This window comes from Amphiprion ocellaris, chromosome 21 (assembly GCF_022539595.1).
Source record: "Amphiprion ocellaris isolate individual 3 ecotype Okinawa chromosome 21, ASM2253959v1, whole genome shotgun sequence".
Taxonomy (NCBI): Eukaryota; Metazoa; Chordata; class Actinopteri; family Pomacentridae; genus Amphiprion; species Amphiprion ocellaris.
The window spans coordinates 26,098,680-26,120,882 of record NC_072786.1 but is presented as its reverse complement, the minus strand read 5'-3'; the positions used below and the strand labels follow the sequence as shown (position 1 = coordinate 26,120,882).

The following is a 22,203-nucleotide window of genomic DNA, read 5'->3' as shown; positions in this document are numbered from 1 at the left end:
GTTTGCTCACACTCAGACTGAAACATTACAGGGAACATTGATCCCAGCGTAAGTCAGACTCTTCTGATGCTTGGAAGAAAAGGAAAGCGTCTCCATGGAAGTGAAATTAGATAGAATAAAACGCTGGGAACAGGAAGAAACACCGACCAACATGGGTCAAGTTGTAAAAACAGGTCAACATATTGTAGTGACCCTCTGTGATGAATGAGTGAGACTTTATCTGGTTCTCTGCTGGTTTATTGAACCTTCACACAGGCTAATGTGGGCCGTAGCCAACGCCAGAATAACTAGAAAAACCCCATAACTTAGCTCCAGAATTAGCTGCTGTTCCCAGCTCTCTCTACTGCTGACTCTCAGCCAATCAGAGGTGAGCTAACTAAACATGGCACATTCACTGACATCAGGTAAATCTGGAAGTGAACAATAAACATTGAAACCTCAACAACAATATCAGTCCGTTAAAATATTCTGTTATCTTCTAGTAAAATGATTCATACATGCATGAAAGTCGTTGGTATTCATGACTTTTATTAAGAACTGATTGATATCATGATGCACAGAACGGCTTTGTTTACATTTTTGCCAGAGTTCCGACTTCAGGCGAAAATTGCCGTCCATCACACTATAGGAACATAACTCCAACGTAAGTGGAGGACCTCCTGTATACCCAATAATAACAATAACATGAAGTCTTTAAATTGAATTTCCTCAAACACATGACTCATAATACAGATTTAAGCAGCAGTAAAGTTTAATACATCATTTGGCCATTTTATTGCAGATCTTGATGCTACAGAAGTTCAGAACATTCATTGAATTTTCAGAAAACTCAAGTTAGAAACTAATCAGCAGTTAAAAGATCATTTGTTTTTAAACCTTGTTTTTTCTCATCTTTCTGGGTGTAAACGATCAATAAATAGGTGGAATCAGTCCAATATTGAGCAACAATGCTTTAACAGACATTTGTGAAACAGCTGAAGGGTAACCCAGCAAGTAGAAGTGTTTGTTTTCTAATAATATTAGCTTCACTCTGTATTCTTGGGACAGTATTTTATTTGAGGAAAATGTGATTTGATGTGTGATTTCTTATTTTATTTCACTGGCGGTTCTGGTTTCAGTAAAAATGTTTGCTGGTAATTTGGTGGTCTGCAGTTCATCGAGTACAGAAAAGAGTGTTTTCATCCATTTATAGCAAAACTAATCACAATTTCCAAGCATCGCTATCATCCATGTACGGAGCATCAATTTGTGGCCACAATTTGGAAGATGCACAAACATGATTTGTGTCAAAATCTTTCAGACAACCGTTAACTTTCTGTACTCCAAGTCTTGTTTTTACACTTTTGTCTTCCTGCAACAAAACCTCCGACAACCTTCTGTTACGTGTCAACTTACAACATCAATCTGAGCCTCAGTGACAAAAACCAGCACTTTTACTTTGAAAAATACCCTGTTGGATTATAACAAGAGTTCCTATGATGTGTTTTTACGCACATTTTGATGTAGTGTATTTGAAAAGGTGAATGTAAATGGCAAAATTTTAAAAAACTTCCCCGGTAAAAAGTTTATAAATGTTTTTGAGGGGTACTGCAGCCTTGTTTATTCACTTCAAAGCAGTTGGATGGAAACACGCCTAATTTGCATTTTCTTTTTTGGGAAATTTCAAATTCACTTGACAGCTATATGAAAGCGGTTGTAGCATTTTTGTGGTTATTTGCTCAATATTGGACAGATTCCACTAATTCTTGTACTTCTGCTAGGAATCATTCAATTGAAAATTGCAGTTCATAATTTATCTGATTCAAAACGCATTAACTGATAAGACGAAAAGAAGAAGGTTGTGCATGTCAGTAATCTATTGTAGATCACCTGTAGTACCTGGTTGTTCCACCAGGTGGAGCTTCTTACTGTTTAATGCTGTAGAGACCAGAGGAGGCATTACTCAGACGACAGTTTATGTTGGCTAGCAGAGAACATTGAGAGGCTTTAGGTGGTAAAGGGGCACCATGACAAAGACTTCTGTGGTGTTTAATGACCTCAGACCAGAGTTTACCTAAAAGTGTTGCGTTCCTACAATTCAGCAACATATTTAACTGAAGTTGGTCACTCAGACTACAGGAAGTTCAGTGTTGGCTAGCAGAGAGCATTGTGGGAGTTTAGATAGTAAAGAGGCACCATGACAAAGACTTATGTGATGCTTAATGACCTCCGACCTAATTTCTCATATGAAAGTACGCTGTTGTCTATGCTGTCTGAATTACAAATATGCATGTTTAAAGGACAAAGAACGATGGCCACAAAGTTCATTATCCATGATAAGACTGCTGATTATCAGTTAAGAAATTTGCATCCCTAGTTCCTATTAATCGTTTTGACCCAAAAGGATGGAAAGAGTGAGTTTAAAAATACCGGAATCAAGCTTTAAAAACAGTTAAAAAAAACACTTCTCAACAATTCTTCACTAAGTGCAAAGCAGTTTTTGTCGATTAGCCAGTTTACTGAATGTATGAAGCAGAGCAAAAGCTTTTCATCATTTTATTTTCTTTTTCTTTTGTACCTTTGCTGCTCAGGGACACTTTCTCATAATCACAGCTTCTCCAACAGGTAGTAACGCAACCAGAGTCTTTAGTGCGTTGTTTCACTGTGACCGGTCAGTCTTCCATCTGTCGGTCTCCGATCCGTCGTCAGTCTACTGAGGCCAAACCCCCCACGCTATCCCAGGCAGGATGAGCGCGATGAGGACGGAGGAGAACAGGTTGACGCCGTTGTTGTCCAGGATCGGTTTACCGCAGATCCGCCGGGTGGTTGCCGACTCGTAGCTCACCACCTTCCCGATGCTCGAGTCAAACCCTGAAGACGGAATTACAAAAGAGTCACGTCTGGTCTGGCATTTGTGTTCTCCAGGTACGTCTACATTAGACGTTTAAAGGATGATTCTGGTCTATTTTACCTGTAGCTGTGTCTTCCAGTAAAGTGTCTGTTGTGTTGAACTAGCTGTCCTTTCCACCTTGGTTATAGAGACTCAGGGAATCGAAGAGTTGCAAAAAACAACGAGGCGACAAGTCTGAGCTAGACCTAGATGATCATCAGTGTGAAGGTAGCTTTTGAGTTTTTGCAGTGCACTGCACAGTCTATTTATATTATTTTTAGTCCAAATGTCTCATCCTACTTGATTTAAGATAAATTCTCTTAACAAGAAACATTTCAGCAGATGGAGGGACTTGTTTTAAGACAATGCATCTTAAATATCTTGTTAAGTCAAACAATCTTGAAATTATCTTGTTTTGAGTTTAATTTTACAAGAAAACTCAAAATAAGTTTAACTCTCGTGTCGTCCTGTGGGTCAAATTAACCCGTTTTAAAGTTTGAAAATGTGGAAAAATATATATTTTCACAGTGAAACTTCTGATGTCCACATTTTCAACATTTTTGAGAAATCTTTGAACATTTTTGGTGGAAAAAGAAATGTTAAAAATGTTTCTTAAGAACATTCACAAAAAAATCAACCAAAATCCAGCGAATTTCACTAGATTTTGGTTGATTTTTATGTGAATGTTGTTAAAGAAAATATCAGAAGTTTTACTGATATATATGGAATCACTTTAGATATTTTTAGGATTTTTTGAAGATTTTTACCCATTTTTTGAAAATATTTAAAAGAATTTTCTTGCCAAATTTGGGGGATTTTTTTTTTTTTTTTATAAAAATAAAACTTTTAAGGGAAACTTTTAAGGAATTATTGGAATTTTCAGAAATTTGGGGATTTTTTTTGCTGATTTTTGGATTTTTTTTCAGACAAGGAAGAACTATTTTTTGTTGCCCATAAATGAGGACAACAGGAGGGTTAATACATCTCAAATTAGGAGGTTACATAAAAACAAAAATCTATTTTTGAGTGAAAAAACTGTTTTGTTTTGTTTTTTTAAGCATATCTGGTTTATTTTAAGACACCTAAGCTTGACAATCCTGGTAAAATAGAGCTTAAAAAATGTTTCCCCAGCTAATTTTGAGATCTCAGTATTCTAAATATCACATCTTATTTCAAGAAATCTTACCAAGACATTTATCACTTGTTCTATTGGCACATTTTTTCAATTATTTCAAGGTAAAAGTTCCTTGAAGTAAGTTTTTTTTCTTGTTTTGAGAGGTGCATTTTTTCCAGTGTTGTATCTGCAGTCCAATGCAGTAAAGAGTAGACAGTCCTTTATATAAGAGGGACTAAACAACCACAACACAAGAGAGAAGCTTCTCAGGACAAAACTCAACATTTTACCTCCATCTAAAGGATCAGAGATGCTGAACTGAGGACAACAGTGAAGGAAGGCGTCTAAGTGGAACAACCACTGACCAGGTACTTCCACTGCAGTCCTCATGTAGTTTTACCAACATTTACGCCTTTAGTCATGTGAGCTGTAGCTGCAACGTCTCCAAGAACCAACTAGAAGTCCAACTGCCCTCAACTGAAGCATCTACAATGACCACACCCTTGACTTCTGGAGTTATTTTGCTTTGATTTAGGCGGTTTTGCACGACTCCTCGTTTCTCCGAAGCTCTACGAAGCAAAGTTAATAATAATATGACAAAACTAAACCTGTTTATCTTTTAATGTGATTCATTTTTGCTGTCCAGCTTCAGCCCTGTTCAGCCTGGATTTGTTTCTTTGGGTGACTTTCTGAAGCATTAGTGGTCATTTTTAACCTCCTGTAATGTAAATGTTTGCAGCTGTTTTATGACATTTTGGGGTTTTATACTGTTTTAAGGGATCTGTGTTGTATGTTTTTAATTATATTTAGACTAAATGATGAATCTAAATTGTCTGCACATTTATAACTACAACATAGATTGTACTTCTAACTGAAACTAAAACCAAATTTACCATTTGAGAAGCTGAAATTGAAGAATTGGCTTTTTTTGGCTAATAAATTACATTACTTGCACAATTAGATGAGTGACAGATGATTTAGCAGATTTAATGGTTTGAATTATTTGCAGACAAAAGTATAAAGCTTTTTATAAGTTAATATTTGCTGCTGTTTGACATTTTTGGGTTTTATACTGTTGGTTGGGCAAAACACGCTGAATTTTTGTTATTTTTAGACCAAATGATGAATGAAACATGACTGAAATATTCATATTTTAACATTTCAGAAACTGAAACCACAGAATTTGTCTTTTTTTGTTTTTTGGTTGATGAATGTCATTCATTACATAAATTGTTTAGCTGAGCTACAGAAATTAATCTGCATTTTGTATACCTTTTGAAATTCAGTTAATTTATTTGTGGGCAAAATGACAAAAAAATCTCTTGTTTAAGCTAAATAAAATGTAATTTTTTCTGCTCTTTTATTATGTTTTGTGCTGTTGCTTCAATAAACCAGCTAATTAAAGGTATTATTAAAATAATTAAAGGTACAAAAATGATGAATCAAATTATCTGAACATTAATAATTACAAATAAAAATACTTGGTTGAAGTCATTTGTGGACAAAAATGTAAAAAAAAAAATGTAGATCCTCGCTGCTGTTTTATTATATTTATTTTGGGTCCTGTGCTGCAGATTATTACAAAATAAAAGCACCTGCAACTGAAACCTTAAATCAAAATTAAAATTTAAGTTTATCAGCTTTTTTTCTATTTTTTAAAATCCAGTTAATTTGTTTATTTGTGGGCATGATGACAAAAAATCTGTCACTCAAGCTCAATAAAATGTCATTTTTCTGCTGTTTCATGTTTTTAGGTTTTGTGCTGTCAATCAACAAACTAATTAAAGGTATTATTAAAACAATGAAAGGTACAAAAATTATTAATCTAAATTATCTGGAAATGAATAATGACAGACAAAAATACCTGAAACCAGAAAATGTGGCTTTTTTTCAGTGAATACATTACATTAATTGCATAAATTAATGTTGAGCAAATGAAAAATCATCAGCATTTTGTATTTTCTCAACTTTATTTTTAGGATTTAAGTTATTTGTGGGCACAAAAAAATGCAAAAAAAAAAACTCAAATGTAAATCCTTGCTGCTGTTTCATGATGTTTTTGGGTTCTGTGCTGCAGATTTTTAAAATAAATTTTAGACAAAACGATGAATCTGAATAATCTGTGCATTTCTTTTATGATGTATTTTATGACTTGTTTCATGATGCTCCTCTATTTTTAATGTTTGATGATTTTATATGTAAAGTGTCTGAGTGTTTTGAAAAGCGCTATACAAATAAAATGTATTATTGTTATGATTATTATTATGATCAATTATTACAAAATAAAAGCCCCTGTGACTGAAACCGACCTGAATACTGTAAGTGAGCTCCCAGGAACGAGTCCAGCATGGAGCCCAGCAGGCCGGCGACGCCTCCATAAACCACGATGGGCCACTGGGGGTCGGCCAGGTGAAGGTCGCCCACCATCAGCAGCTGAGTCACAAAGTAGGCCACACCCACCACCGCCCCGCCCAGGAAGCTGGCGACCAATCCGACAGGAGTAACTCCTCCGTTAGTTCCTGGAGGGTAAAACACGAGGATGGTTGCTGACCCATACAGACTAAAAGGCAGCGACTGTTCACATCCACGAACTGTAGCTTCATTGAACGTTAATCACCAGTTCATATTAATGACATTCAGAGCAGCTCATGAGGATTAAACGCTCCAAAACCACTAATGCTTTAAAATCTAATTAGTCTGACCATGAAGCCGACACGTCTCGGTCTGAATAACTCCAGAGCTGCTGTCATTCTGCTATCAAATCAAGTTTTCTGCTAACTCTGCCTCGTTTACATCAGCTGACCAATTAAAGAGATTCTTTTTAGAGAGACGTTGACGACCTGCTTTGGTTTTCAGGCCGGAGAACGGAAATGCTCCTATGAGGCTGTATCATCAGCTATGAGGCTGTATCATCAGCTATGAGGCTGTATCATCAGCTATGAGGCTGTATCTTCAGCTATGAGGCTGTATCATCAGCTATGAGGCTGTATCATCAGCTATGAGGCTGTATCATCAGCTATGAGGCTGTATCATCAGCTATGAGGCTGTATCTTCAGCTATGAGGCTGTATCTTCAGCTCCTATGAGGCTGTATCATCAGCTATGAGGCTGTATCTTCAGCTATGAGGCTGTATCATCAGCTATGAGGCTGTATCTTCAGCTATGAGGCTGTATCTTCAGCTATGAGGCTGTATCTTCAGCTATGAGGCTGCTATGAGGCTGTATCTTCAGCTCCTATGAGGCTGTATCTTCAGCTCCTATGAGGCTGTATCTTCAGCTCTATGAGGCTGTATCTTCAGCTCTATGAGGCTGTATCTTCAGCTCCTATGAGGCTGTATCTTCAGCAGCTATGAGGCTGTATCTTCAGCTATGAGGCTGTATCTTCAGCTCTATGAGGCTGTATCTTCAGCTCTATGAGGCTGTATCTTCAGCTCCTATGAGGCTGTATCTTCAGCTCCTATGAGGCTGTATCATCAGCTATGAGGCTGTATCTTCAGCAGCTATGAGGTTGTATCTTCAGCAGCTATGAGGCTGTATCTTCAGCTCCTATGAGGCTGTATCATCAGCTATGAGGCTGTATCTTCAGCAGCTATGAGGCTGTATCTTCAGCAGCTATGAGGCTGTATCTTCAGCAGCTATGAGGCTGTATCTTCAGCTATGAGGCTGTATCTTCAGCTATGAGGCTGTATCTTCAGCTCTATGAGGCTGTATCTTCAGCTCTATGAGGCTGTATCTTCAGCTCCTATGAGGCTGTATCTTCAGCTCTATGAGGCTGTATCTTCAGCAGCTATGAGGCTGTATCTTCAGCAGCTATGAGGCTGTATCTTCAGCTATGAGGCTGTATCTTCAGCTCTATGAGGCTGTATCTTCAGCTCTATGAGGCTGTATCTTCAGCTCCTATGAGGCTGTATCTTCAGCTCCTATGAGGCTGTATCATCAGCTCCTATGAGGCTGTATCTTCAGCAGCTATGAGGCTGTATCTTCAGCAGCTATGAGGCTGTATCTTCAGCAGCTATGAGGCTGTATCTTCAGCTATGAGGCTGTATCTTCAGCTCTATGAGGCTGTATCTTCAGCTATGAGGCTGTATCTTCAGCTCCTATGAGGCTGTATCTTCAGCAGCTATGAGGCTGTATCATCAGCTATGAGGCTGTATCTTCAGCTCCTATGAGGCTGTATCTTCAGCTCCTATGAGGCTGTATCTTCAGCAGCTATAAGGCTGTATCTTCAGCAGCTATGAGGCTGTATCTTCAGCTATGAGGCTGTATCTTTAGCTCTATGAGGCTGTATCTTCAGCTATGAGGCTGTATCTTCAGCTCTATGAGGCTGTATCTTCAGCTATGAGGCTGTATCTTCAGCTCCTATGAGGCTGTATCTTCAGCAGCTATGAGGCTGTATCATCAGCTATGAGGCTGTATCTTCAGCTCCTATGAGGCTGTATCTTCAGCTCCTATGAGGCTGTATCATCAGCTATGAGGCTGTATCATCAGCTATGAGGCTGTATCTTCAGCTCCTATGAGGCTGTATCTTCAGCTCCTATGAGGCTGTATCTTCAGCAGCTATGAGGCTGTATCTTCAGCAGCTATGAGGCTGTATCATCAGCTATGAGGCTGTATCTTCAGCTCCTATGAGGCTGTATCTTCAGCTCCTATGAGGCTGTATCTTCAGCAGCTATGAGGCTGTATCTTCAGCAGCTATGAGGCTGTATCTTCCTGCAGATCCTTGGCAGTAAGCCGAGGGTTCTGGTCCATCTGTCTCCAGGAATCTTGATGTTCTTGCAGACAGCTTCTTTTTTTCAACCATGTAGCGTAGCCACAGTACCGGTGGCTTTGAACTTCAGAATGATGCTTCCAACAGCGTCTCTGGGAACATTCTAGAGCTTGGAGATCTTCTTGGACTCATTTCCTTTCTTGTACAAAGCAACTATCTCCTCTCTAAACTTCAGGAACGTCTTTCTGGTCTGAACCATGTTGTTTGCACGAGGCGTATGGGGAGTACAGACACAAATGTACCATTCTATAGACATGACTATTACTCTGAATGTAGACATACAGGTGGACGGCATTTCAGTCGTACTGCAATTGTCTGGATTTATCAGCATTGTTTACAGGGGATTGAATCATTTTGCAACCTGCTTTTTAGAAAAAAGCTGAAATTTTGGATGGATTATGGATTAGTAAATCTAGATTTTTGCTTCTGTATTATATTTCAACAAACTAACTGTTCACCTCATATGATTTAGTCGCCTGCAGGTGGAATGTTGCTCATTTTGTCAGAATGTCAAAAATGTCAGGGAGGTCGAATAATTTTGAGGCCATCAAAACACCTATGACTCCTCCGATGGAGTTACGAGAAAGAGACTAGTGAGGGTGGCCACCAAGACACCTATGATTCCTCTGAAGTTACAAACAAGTTTAACTTTTTTATTTGCTATTACTAAAAGTATCTTTCAACGTGTCATTAATCTGTTTTCTGTGCTCCTGTGATGTTCATGAGCAGCTAAGATGCTGGTTTCTCACCAACTGGAACTTCCTTCCAGGTGGTGATGAGTCTGGGCTGTGATTGGCTGATGACCGGCCCCACCTCCGACGCCCAGGTGTCGCCGGTGCTGCAGGCGAGCGCGCCCAGTAGAGACAAACACATCCAGGAGGCCGAGTACTGTTTGCTGAAGTCGATGGGGATCTCACCTGGACCCACCTGGAACAGATTCAACATTTTACTGGATGTTTCTAGGATTCATGGATGATCTGTTGTTTTCTTCTGAAGCCAAACCTCGATCATGTAGAGCAGCGCCAGCTCTGTGGGAACTCCTCCGTTACAGAAGACCTGAATCCAGTTCCTCTGGCCTCCTAATTAAAAACAACAAAACAACATAAATACACAGGAAACTATTTGTTGAGCGTAAATAGGTATACAGATGTCACTGGTGGTGTTTATTTTGTACATAAATGACATGCACTGCAAAAACTCTAAATCTTACCAAGTCTATTTGTCTTATTTTTAGTCAAAATGTCTCATCACACTTGATTTAAGATAAATTCACTTAACAAGAAACATTTCAGCAGATGGAGGGAATTGTTTTAAGACAATGCATCTTAAATATCTTGTTAAGTCAAACAATCTTGAAATTATTTTGTTTTGAGTTGAATTTTACAAGAAAACTCAAAATAAGTTTAACCTTCGTGTCGTCCTCATTTACAGGCACCAAAAAATATTGTTTCCTTGTTTGAAAAAAATCCCAAAAATTCAGCAAAAAATTTCCCCAAATTTCTGAAAATTTTGCAAAACCTTCAGGAAGAAAATTCCAATAATTCCTTAAAATTTTCCCTTAAAAGTTTTATCTTTAAAAAATCCCCCAAATTTGGCAAGAAAATTCTTGTAAATATTTTCAAAAATGAGTGAAAATCTTCAAAAAAAATCCTAAAAATATCTAAAGTGATTCCATATATATCAGTAAAACTTCGAATTTCGCTGGATTTTGGTTGATTTTTATTGTGAATGTTCTTAAGAAACATTTTTAACATTTCTTTTTTTCCACCAAAAAATTTTCAAAGATTTCCCAAAAATGTTAAAAATGTGGACATCAGAAGTTTCATGGGAAAATATATTTTGTTTCCACATTTTCGAACTTTAAAACGGGTTAATTTTGACCCGCAGGACGACATGAGGGTTAAAACATCTCAAAATAGGAGATTATATGAAAGAAAAAAATTTATTTTTGAGTGAAAAACTAATCTTGTAAAATTCAACTCAAAACAAGATAATTTCAAGATTGTTTGACTTAACAAGATATTTAAGATGCATTGTCTTAAATCAAGTCCCTCCATCTGCTGAAATGTCTCTTGTTCAGTGAATTTATCTTAAATCAAGTGGGATGAGACATTTTGACTAAAAATAAGACAAACAGACTTGGTCAGATTTAGAGTTTTTGCAGTGTAAAGATTTCTGATTTTAGCTCCAAGAAAAACAACTCTAATGAGGAAATAATGTCTGACTGTGAGACTCATTCTTTCTCTAAGCTAAACGAGCTGCTAGTAGATAAGTAATGTAGAAAAATTAAGTTCACAGATCTTTTAAAGGAACAAAAAACAGCTATAAAACACAAAAGTCATAATATGGGTCCTTTAAAACCCTCCGATATCGAAGGAAATGCAGTTCTGCACCAAACCTGCCGCTCAGGTGCTGCAGCATCTCGTTACCATGACTCTAAGCCTTTTGGACTCCTACCTTCTTTGTACTCGGCATCTATTTTCTTCTTCTGCGCTCCTCCCCAGCGGGTCAGCCTGGAGGAGGTGATGAAGAAGGTCAGCAGAGTCGAGAAGAAGCTGTAGTTGGCCATCGTCAGCACGAATCCCACCAGGAGGGCTGAGAAAACACAAGTAGACACTTTAATATCACGCCATGTTTTGACTCCAAACAAAAACTAGTCACTGTTGAATATGTACATCCAGAACAAAGGGCTTTCTGACAGAAATACGATTATCATTCCAAGTTTACCAGATAAAATAATCCTCTAAACCCTAAAATCCTGCGACAGGTTTTTAAAGGTTTTAAGAAACAAACACAGGTGAAGTTTGGAGGATTTTAAAGCTGCGTTTTCCTTTGTCGCAGAAATCTGTCAACTCAAATGGCAATTCTGGGTCAACAGAGGAGCAAATTTTACATTTTTTTCCTGCAAATTTCCCCTCAAATTGCAGCACTAATGTTTTATTTTGAAAAACGAACAAACAACAAAAAAAGTTACACCATTTATCAGAGCCGGAATCTGTAAAAGCAGAAAAAATGGTCAGATTTTTTAACTTACTGGTGGTCTTTGAACTATGTACCTAAATCTATGAAGTTTTTTTTTTAAAATAAATTCCCTCACAAATTGCAGAAACACAAATTTTATCGTTGTTCGCTGTAAATTCTCCAATAAATTACATATAAAGGCTTTAAAGGTGAGTTTTCTTTAACAAAATTAAAAAAACACAAAATCACACCATTTATCAAAGCCAGAATCTGTAAAAACAGGGAAAATTGTCAGATTTTCAACTCCCTACAGGTCCTTGAACTACTCGTCTGTGATTTGGAATTCTGTTTGGAAGCTTAAAATTTAAGACTAAAGTTTGCTGCACTAAATTGTCAGATCTTCGTAGAAACTTGGGTCAATGGGAAGCATTTTTCTGCAGATAGAAGTGAAAATTTTCGAATTTTATACTCCAATTTTTCTCACAAATTGCGCTTAAACTTGCAGCAGGTTGTAAAGGTGAGTTATTTTTAACAAAATAAAAAAATCCCACAAATTTACACCATAATTCAAAGCCAGAATCTGTAAAAACTTTATAAAAATGTCAGATTTCCTACTGTCCAGTGGTTCTTGAACTACTCACCTGCGATGGGGAAGTTCAACCACATCCAAGCTTTAAATTGTGCCATTTAAAAAATTCACTAAAAATAAACCGTTTGGTTCTTCTAGATTCTGTAAAAAGCCAAAAATTCTGCTTTCTTTGAGGCAACCGTGAAACTTTTAGCGACTCAGCTGCGACCGACTGTCACGTTTTAAAAATTCAGGGAATCTCAGCTGAACTGCAGGCTGAAGTAACTTAGAAGAGTGAGTACTGAAACATCTCCAGTATGTGGAGCCACGGTTTAAGTAGCGTTTGTGGGAAATTGGAGAAACGTTCATGTTGAGTCTGGGATTTTGCCATTTTTGTAGAATACATAAAGAAATTTATGCTTAAAAGGTCAAAAAACACCTCATGAATATGTCATTATGTGTATTTTTTAAGTTTTTTTTTCTTGTACTTTTCTATCAAACCAACAGGAGGAACCACAGCTTCTGTTGGGGACTATTTTCAGCGGCGGATTGATCTTTATTTTGGGTTATTTGTGGCTGCCTGATGAAGCATGTGGAGTGGAGACCAAATAAACTACTGTGTGGCTGAAGGAGATTCCTCTGAGATGACGTTATCATCAGTCTAATTTGTTTCAGCTGAGCGTGACGACTTTAAAACATGAATAAGAGCAGTTTAATGTCAGATTGTGATCTCCTCCAGACGTTTTTATCAGAATAATCCTTCAACAACACTCTCAGAAGCAGCAGCAGCAGTCATAAGATTTTCAGGAGAGATGACATCATTTGATTTATTGGTCAAATGTTACTTTTCACGAATGGTAATTTGATTTCTTTTGGTCGTTTTGGCCACAAAGACGTCTTCTGTCCTCGCTTCTCAGAAGAATGTCTCCCCAAAAATGTACACAGAGTTGAAATAAACGTTTGATGACAAAAGGATTTTGTGAAGAAATGTGACTCAACAGAGACGCTTTGTTCAACTGAAACTGTGAAAATTTGTGGGGGTTTTTTTTGATGCAAATGTTCCCGTAAATTGAAGATACATTTATTTAAAAAAAAAACAAAAAAACAACTTTCATCATTTATCAGAGTCTGAAGCTGTAAAAATAGAGAGAATTGTTGGATTTCAGCTGAAATAAATCTTGTCAGAAGCAAGGTTCAACAGAAGAGTGTTTCTCTGCAGATAGAAGTGAACATTGTAGGTTTTTTTTTTTACTGTAGTTTTGCCATAAAATTGTAATAAAAAAAAATCTGACATGAAACAGATCTACTGTTGAATTGGATATCAAACAAAGACAAAAAAGCCCCCAAAATTACAGCATTTATCTGTAAAAGCATGGAAAACTATCAGATTTCCAACTTTCTGGTGGTCCTTGAACTACTCACCTAAACCCATAAAGTTTATTTTTAATACAAATTCCCCCACAAATTGCAGAAACACTTAAATTTTATCGTTCTTTGCTGCAAATTCTCCAATAAATGACACATAAAGGCTTTAAAGGGGAATTTTCTTGACTAAAACAAACAAACCTACAAATTTACACCAAAATTGTCAGATTTTCATCTGTCTACTGGTCCTTGAACCATTCGTTCGTGATTTGGAATTCTGTTGGGAAGTTTCACTAAATTTAAACTTGAAATTTGATGCACTAAATTGTCAGATCTTCTTAGAAACTTTAAATTTGCGTTTCAAAAGACGGTAAAAGAAGAACAACGACAAGAAGAAGAAACCCACGGGTGTCAACAGGGTCTTCACACCATTCGGTTCTCGGACCCTAATTACACCAGTTATCAGAGCCACAATCTGCAAAAACATTAAAAAAAATTGCCAGATTATCATCTGTCCACTGGTCCTTGAACTACTCATCTGTGATTTGGAATTCTGTCGGGAAGTAGAACCAAATCTAAGCTTTAAATTTGATGCATAAAGCTTTAAAATCATACAATAAATCCAGTCACACACTTGTCTCAATGCCATAAATGTGAATATTTTAGCTTTTTTAAAACTGCAATTTTCCCAAGAATTGCAGAAAAGCTTGCAGTTCTTCCACGTCTCATCTGCTTGTGTTTGACTCTTCTATTCCTGAGAGAAAATGATCAAATCTGCCATCAATATCCAAACAGGTGATGACAGAAAATGGTGAGTTTCTCTTCAAAATGAAGACAGAAATAATGTATAAATTGAATAAACACCCTAATTCTGCAGTATCTGTCAAACTGCTAAATCCACTTTAATTTACAGTTTTATATTTGTCCTCGGCCTTGTAGTTCTCTGTTAAATCTCCATTTTCATGTTAAAAGATGAAAAGAAATCGCCCGAGAGACTTTCTTCTCGCCACAAGTCGGCTTCTCTTCTGAAAACTGTGAAACTGGACTGCGTTTTTTTTTTTTAGTGCTCTCTCTTTTATTAGCTTGCATGGATATTTAGTCTGTCCTTTTGAATAACAACATCTGCTTTTATGAAACGAGACAACATTAAGTTTCGAAACCGATCTGCAGAGGAGTTGAAGTTATCCAGACAAGCCCGAAGGCTGCTGTCAGGGTAATTTCTTGACTTTTAGTTCAGGATTTGTATCTTGGCCGGTCCAGATGCCCACGAGTTTATTGTTTGTTCAGAACAGTGACGCAGATCCAGATCTTCCATCATGATACGAAGATACGTGAACGTTCTAAATATTGGCCTTCACATCTGAGGACATTTCTACATGTTCGTTATCAGGGAACGGCTGTTTTATCTTCAGAGTGTTGAGGAGATTGTGTTGAATCTGGAAATATCAGAACCATGATGATGGGAAACGACGTATATTCTTCTATTTCTAAAAACAAGGAAATGTTTGATCTGTCTTCACCACATTAATCCTTCAGTTTGTCCAAATATGAAGCATACAGATTTACAAAGGGCCACCTGTGCTTTGTCTTGTGTTATAATATTAACAAGTAATGATACCATTATTTAATGCAATAAATGCAATATTAACGTGTTTATACAACGTCCTTTAAGTAATTCAGTTCAGTCAAGGTATTGTATTTCATTTAATACAATTTGGGAATATTTTTGCTTATTAAAGATGCAAATGCAAAACAACTACAATAAGACATAAAATGTCTCCAAAGAGACAAAAAAATATCTAAGAAGAGAAAAAACAACTACAAAGAGACATAAAACAACTACAAAGAGACACACAATGTCTAAAAAGACACACAAAACAACCACAAAGGGACACAAAACAACTACGAAGAGACATAAAACAACTACAAAGAGACAAAAAACAACTACAAAGAGACACAAAATGTCTACAGACACAAAATGTCTAAAAAGACACAAAAAACAACCACAGAGACACAAAACTACAAAGAGATATAAAACAACTACAGAGACACAAAACAACTACAAAGAGACACAAAATGTCTACAAAGAGACACAAAACAACCACAAAGATACACAAAACAACTACAAATAGACACAAAATGTCTACAAAGAAACACAAAACAACTACCGTAAGATATAAAATGTGTGCAAAGAGACACAAAACAACCACAAAGAGACACAAGACAATCACAAAGAGACCCAATACAACCACGAAGACATACAACAACTAAAAGGGTACTACATACTACATTTACAACAACATGGGTTCTGTCTCCGTCTTCTTGGTTGTTCTGTTTCCATGGAGATGCAGGACTTTAGATTGTTGTGAAAAAATGAGCCACGTTGAGTGAAAATGAAACGGGAGTAAATAAAAACACATTCAAACACTCACCTCCCAGAGCTCCGGATCGATCCAGGCTTCTTTTTTTCAGCCCCCGGAACGTCACTATGATGGGAACCAAGATGGAGAACAGCCATCGCCATGGCGACACCGGCTGGAGCGTACCTGAAAACACGAGAGGACGATGTTATGAAGGAACAAAACCTCCTCAGTGTTTCCACGTTTCAGACGGCAGACCCAATGATTACTGATGTCACACTGAAGAATCCCAGTAGGATGGTGGTTTTGAGGTGTGGAGGTGAGTTTCCCAGTAAGCTCCACATGCGACAGTAAATGTCTTATTGTGATAGAAACATTTTCACAGTTCAAACACAAATACTCCAAAATCCCGAGAAAGTCTCGACCGAATATCTGACGTCTAAATTCTAAGTACCAAGACGAATCCACACTTGATTGTTCGTCTAGAACACAATCTGTACCCAGATGTTTGGGATGTACATTTTAAATGAGCTTCTTTGTCAATAATCTGCAGCATTATCAGTATCATCAGTGGTGGGAACGTTGGAGCCACTACATTTACCCTCTAAACACTACATTTATCATCTAACACTACATTTACCCTCTAACACTACATTTACCCTGATACTAAATTTACCCTCTAACGCTACATTTACCCTCTAAACACTACATTTACCCTCTAACACTACATTTACCCTCTGATACTACATTTACCCTCTAACACTACATTTACTCTCTGATACTACATTTACCCTCTAACACTACATTTACCCTCTGATACTACATTTACCCTCTGACACTACATTTCCCTCTAACACTACATTTACCCTCTAACACTACATTTACCCTCTAACACTACATTTACTCTCTGATACTAAATTTACCCTCTAACACTACATTTACCATCTAACACTACATTTACCCTCTGATACTACATTTACCCTCTAACACTACATTTACCCCCTGATACTATATTTACCCTTTAACACTACATTTACCCTCTGACACTACATTTACCCTCTAACACTACATTTACCCTCTAACACTACATTTACTCTCTGATACTAAATTTACCCTCTAACACTACATTTACCATCTGATACTATATTTACCCTCTAACACTACATTTACCCTCTGATACTATATTTACCCTCTAACACTATTTACCCTCTGATACTACATTTACCCTCTAACACTACATTTATGGTTTTAGTATTTTTATTAGTTAGTTTGGGTTAACTCTAACCTCCATCAACAGCAGTTAAGGCGTCACTATATGAAGATTTTCATTCATGAGAAAATAACATTCAGTAGAAGCACATAACCACATTAGCCATCGGAAAATTCAGCCATAAAAAATTATGTGTCGAGCTTTTCTCTGAGAAAAAGGCTGAAGAGCACATGACTGGATGATTTAACATCCCTTTAAAGAGGAGCAGCTTCAACGACCACCAGGACAAAAACAAACTGACCGTAGAAGGAGTTGAGGGCGAGCGAGAAGACCCAGAAGAAGAGGGACAGCACCAACGTGACGCACAGCACGATCATATCGGTCATCATCTTGATGGATTCCTTCATCAACACGTCGCTTTCAGGGTCCATGCTGGCAAACATCCTGAGCTGAAGGAAAACGGGAAAAAAATCAGTGTTTCTGGACGTTACTCTGCTGAGAAATCTGTTCATTGCTGTTGTCGCGTTTAAACCTCGCTGGACATCTCTGTGCTAGAAAAAGCTTCAAATGATGTGTTATCTTTGAAAAAAATGCAAGGACTGTGTGATTTTTAAATGTGTTAAACTGTATCTTCTTTAACAACTAATTATATAAAGATGTTCAAACCTTTTCATTCAGGTAAACTGGAAGTAATCACTGTGGCAAACAAATAAGTATTCACCCATTTTGAAATTTTTCTCTTTTTATTGATAAATATTTAAAAAGTTTATTTCATGTCAAAATAAAAACAGATTTCTACAAAGTAATGTTGATTAAATGAAAATATTTTTATTTCATCACTGCATTTAATTTACCGTCAACTTGTGCAAGCCTTTCAGGACCTGCTGGTGAGAAACATCATGATGCTGCCACCACCGTGCTTCACATCATGATACTGCCACCACCGTGCTTCACATCATGATGCTGCCACCACTATGCTTCTCATCATGATGCTGCCACCACCATGCTTCACATCATGATGCTGCCACCACTATGCTTCTCATCATGATGCTGCCACCACCATGCTTCATGTCATGATGCTGCCACCACCATGCTTCACATCATGATGCTTCCACCACCATGCTTCACATCATGATGCTGCCACCACCATGCTTCATGTCATGATGCTGCCACCACCATGCTTTACATCATGATGCTGCCACCACCATGCTTCACATCATGATGCTGCCACCACCATGCTTTACATCATGATGCTGCCACCACCATGCTTCACATCATGATGCTGCCACCACCATGCTTCATGTCATGATGCTGCCACCACCATGCTTCATGTCATGATGCTGCCACCACCATGCTTCACATCATGATGCTTCCACCACCATGCTTCACATCATGATGCTGCCACCACCATGCTTCACATCATGATACTGCCACCACCGTGCTTCACATCATGATGCTGCCACCACTATGCTTCTCATCATGATGCTGCCACCACCATGCTTCACATCATGATGCTGCCACCACTATGCTTCTCATCATGATGCTGCCACCACCATGCTTCACATCATGATGCTGCCACCACCATGCTTTACATCATGATGCTGCCACCACCATGCTTCACATCATGATGCTGCCACCACCATGCTTCATGTCATGATGCTGCCACCACCATGCTTCATGTCATGATGCTGCCACCACCATGCTTCACATCATGATGTTGCCACGCTTGAACTGTCCTTTATGTTGTAGTTGACATGACATGATTTTTAAAAGAATTCTTGCCAAAAAAAGCGAAATTAAATTGGTCAGGATTCAGTGTTGAGAGGCAATAAGAAGGCAGTAACTCCAATGCAGGTGAATAGTTGTTTTATGGGAACTGTGAGTACATTAATTTAGCAGACAGTAGTGTGTGCCAAATTCACATCCATTTTTGAGACAAAGTTAATGTTTTAATACAATTTATGAATCTCAAAAAATGAATCAAATATTTAAATCGGTGTAACCTTTGGAAGAATTATGGATCCCTTCACTTAATGTACACACATGCGAACTATGCATAAAGTAGACCGACTTCTACTTTATGCAAATTGGATGCCGCGTGCGGGGATTCCACGCATCATGAAACTGTCCTCAAACTTCTAAACTAGGCGTCGGTGACATAAAACGAGGACAGATTCAGCTGCTGCACAGATTATTTCTCGCTTCAAATGCTTTCAGAAGTACTTTTCGCTGAAATGTTTTCTAAATAAAAGGGAAAGTTTGCAGCGGAGCCGCTGTGTTTATCCGACTTGTCTGCCGGACTGTCCAGCTGAAAGCTCGGTGACCACGTAGCGGCCTGCTGTTGGTCCAGAGCTGTCATGTGACCATGTTGTGGTCCGCTAGTGACCGCCCGCCGTCTGTGTGATTTTCAGATGAGGGGCGTTGCCGTGCGGGAAAATCGCATCTAGTGGATACGTACTTTTAGATCTGCGCCACTCGCCGCCATGTTGTCTGTGTATCAAGCGCGCGCTCGCGCGCGCGGGGGGGCGGGAAGTTGTTGGTGGCGGATGTTGATGAGAAAATCGATTTTCATTAAAACAAATCGACATTAAGTACGAGGTTGAATTAATCGATAAAATCGATTTATTGCCCAGCCCTACTAACGGGTGTGTATAACCCACAAATAACTAACCGAAAACCAAAAATATACTCAGTTAATGTGTAATCCAGGTGCCTATGGCAGCATCTAAACAGTTAACCAGCTGTGTGTCCTTTTAAGAAGAAGAACTCACCAAATATCCGGGGAGCCATCACGAGTTAACGTTACCACTCGCTTCAAAAAAGACTTTAAATGCTAATTTTCACAGTTCAGTTCCACTTCAGACGGACGTAATGTTATATCATCAAAGCAGAACCAATCAGTTTACTTTTCCAGAAAAAATAAGCGGAAAAAAGCGAACTTATTTTAGGACTGAACGAGCAAGCAGACCGACGTGTACGGATCTGTGTCAGAGAAGAGGACGTGACGAACAGACTTCCGCAAAGACAAGGCTGAGTTCTTAAAGGGGCAGTAGCAGATTTAAATCTAAAATGTAATGACACACTGCAAGAACTCTAAATCTTACCAAGTCTGTTTGTCTTATTTTTAGTCAAAATATCTCATCCCACTTGATTTAAGATAAATTCACTTAACAAGTGACATTTCAGCAGATGGAGGGACTTGTTTTAAGACAATGCATCTTAAATATCTTGTTACGTCAAACAATCTGGAAATTATCTTGTTTTGAGTTGAATTTTAAAGAAAACTCAAAATAAGTTTAACCCTCGTGTCGTCTTGCAGGTCAGATTGACCCGTTTTAAAGTTTGAAAATGTGAGAAAAAAATATATTTTCACAGTGAAACTTCTGATGTCCACATTTTCAATATTTTTGGAAAATTTTTTAACATTTTTTGGTGGAAAAAAAGAAATGTTAAAAATGTTTCTTAAGAACATTCACCAAAAAATCAACCAAAATCCAGCGAAGTTCGCTGGATTTTGGAATGTTCTTAAAGAACATATTAGAAGTTTTACTGATATATATGTAATCACTTTAGATATTTTTAGATTTTTTTTTAAAGAATTTTACTAATTTTTTGAAAATATTTACAAGAGTTTTCTTGTCAAATTTGGCGCATTATTATTTAAAAAAACTTTTTAATTGGAATTTTCCTCCTGAAGGTTTTGTAAATTTAAAGTTTGAAAATGTGAAAAAAATATCACTTTTGATATTTTTAGGATTTTTTTGGAAGATTTTTACTCATTTTTTGAAAATATTCACAAGAATTTTCTTGCCAAATTTGGGGGATTTAAAACAAACAAAAAAAACTCGTAAGGGAAACTTTTCAGGAATTATTGGAATTTTCTTCATGAAGGTTTTGCGAATTTTCAGAAATTTGGACAAATTTTTTTGCAGATTTTTGGGATTTTTTTCAGACAAGGAAACTATATTTTTTGGTGTCTGTAAATGAAGACAACAGGAGGGTTAATACATCTCAAATTAGGAGGTTACATGAAAGCAAACATCTATTTTTGAGTAAAAAACTGAATTATTTTTTAGCATATCTGGCTCTTTTTAAGACATCTAAGCTTGACAATCCTGGAAAAATAGACCTTAAAATAAGTTTTCCCAGCTAATTTTAAGATCTCAACATTCTAAACATCATATCTTATTTCAAGAAATCTTACCAAGACATTTTTCACTTGTTCTATTGGCAGATTTTTTTCAATTATTTCACGGTAAAAGTTCCTTGAAATAATTTTTTTTCTTGTTTTGAGAGGAGCATTTTTTCCAGTGCACACAACGCTTTGTTGAAGCACCCCCTGCCACACACACAACAGGATTATAATACCATCTGAGGAAGACTATAATCCACAGTGTTTCTCTGAGATATTCTTATCTTTCAGTGAAATCAAAATGCTGCTTTTAAACTGAGATCACAAGTTGAACATCTCACACAAGCAGAAGTGTGTTTCTGACTGAACATGAACACAAGCTCTGTTTGTGAATTGGTTCCGTCTTTGTGGGTCCTGTTTTAATGTCCTCTAAACCCTTTCCACCATCACCACTTCGGCTCCTTCCTGGTCACTTCTTTATGTGTTGGACACGTGAAATGGAAAGAAGATGGCTTGAGGAGTTTCAATGTACAAGAAGTGCAATGTTGGTGTATAAAAAAACCAGCACATTTTCAAGGTCTTGTATGTGGAGCTTTGTACATATGTTCATGTTCGTCAGAGGATGAACCCTACTGTGGGAGTCCCCTGTTCTTCCCTCTAGTGTCACCATGAGGTGGAGAATTTTGCTGTTGATTACTATGCAATTGTATGCCCAGTTTCATGGTGCCTAGAGGATGAATAAAAGCAACTCTGGCGATCATTATCCTGTGATAATATACTGCCAGAACTTTAGCTGTTAGCATGCAAACACTGGTAGCTAAACACTGTAGCTGCATGTTAGCGGTTAGCTGGAAGCT

The 22,203-nt window shown here is 37.6% G+C and overlaps 1 protein-coding gene across 1 annotated transcript; it reads right to left on the bottom strand.

The window, feature by feature from the left end:
* Nucleotides 1–508: 508 nt before the first annotated feature.
* On the bottom strand, nucleotides 509–20,220 carry tmem19 (transmembrane protein 19). The gene is made up of 8 exons (XM_023286272.3): nucleotides 19,986–20,220; nucleotides 17,516–17,663; nucleotides 16,077–16,190; nucleotides 11,208–11,345; nucleotides 9,753–9,829; nucleotides 9,500–9,677; nucleotides 6,293–6,502; nucleotides 509–2,850 (listed from the first exon to the last, which is right to left on the bottom strand). Exons 2-8 carry the CDS (start codon nucleotides 17,655–17,657, stop codon nucleotides 2,690–2,692), a joined length of 1,020 nt encoding a protein of 339 aa, XP_023142040.2. The 5' UTR covers nucleotides 17,658–17,663; nucleotides 19,986–20,220; the 3' UTR covers nucleotides 509–2,689.
* Nucleotides 20,221–22,203: the final 1,983 nt, after the last annotated feature.

Bases quoted from the DNA above. Each gene is read 5' to 3' on its own strand.
- tmem19 (XM_023286272.3), bottom strand. From the start codon at position 17,657: ATGTTTGCCAGCATGGACCCTGAAAGCGACGTGTTGATGAAGGAATCC. The intron at 16,191-17,515 runs GTCAGTTTGTTT...TCGTGTTTTCAG, and splicing joins CGCCCTCAACTCCTTCTACG to GTACGCTCCAGCCGGTGTCG. The intron at 2,851-6,292 runs GTCGGTTTCAGT...TTCCGTCTTCAG, and splicing joins AGCTCACTTACAGTATTCAG to GGTTTGACTCGAGCATCGGG.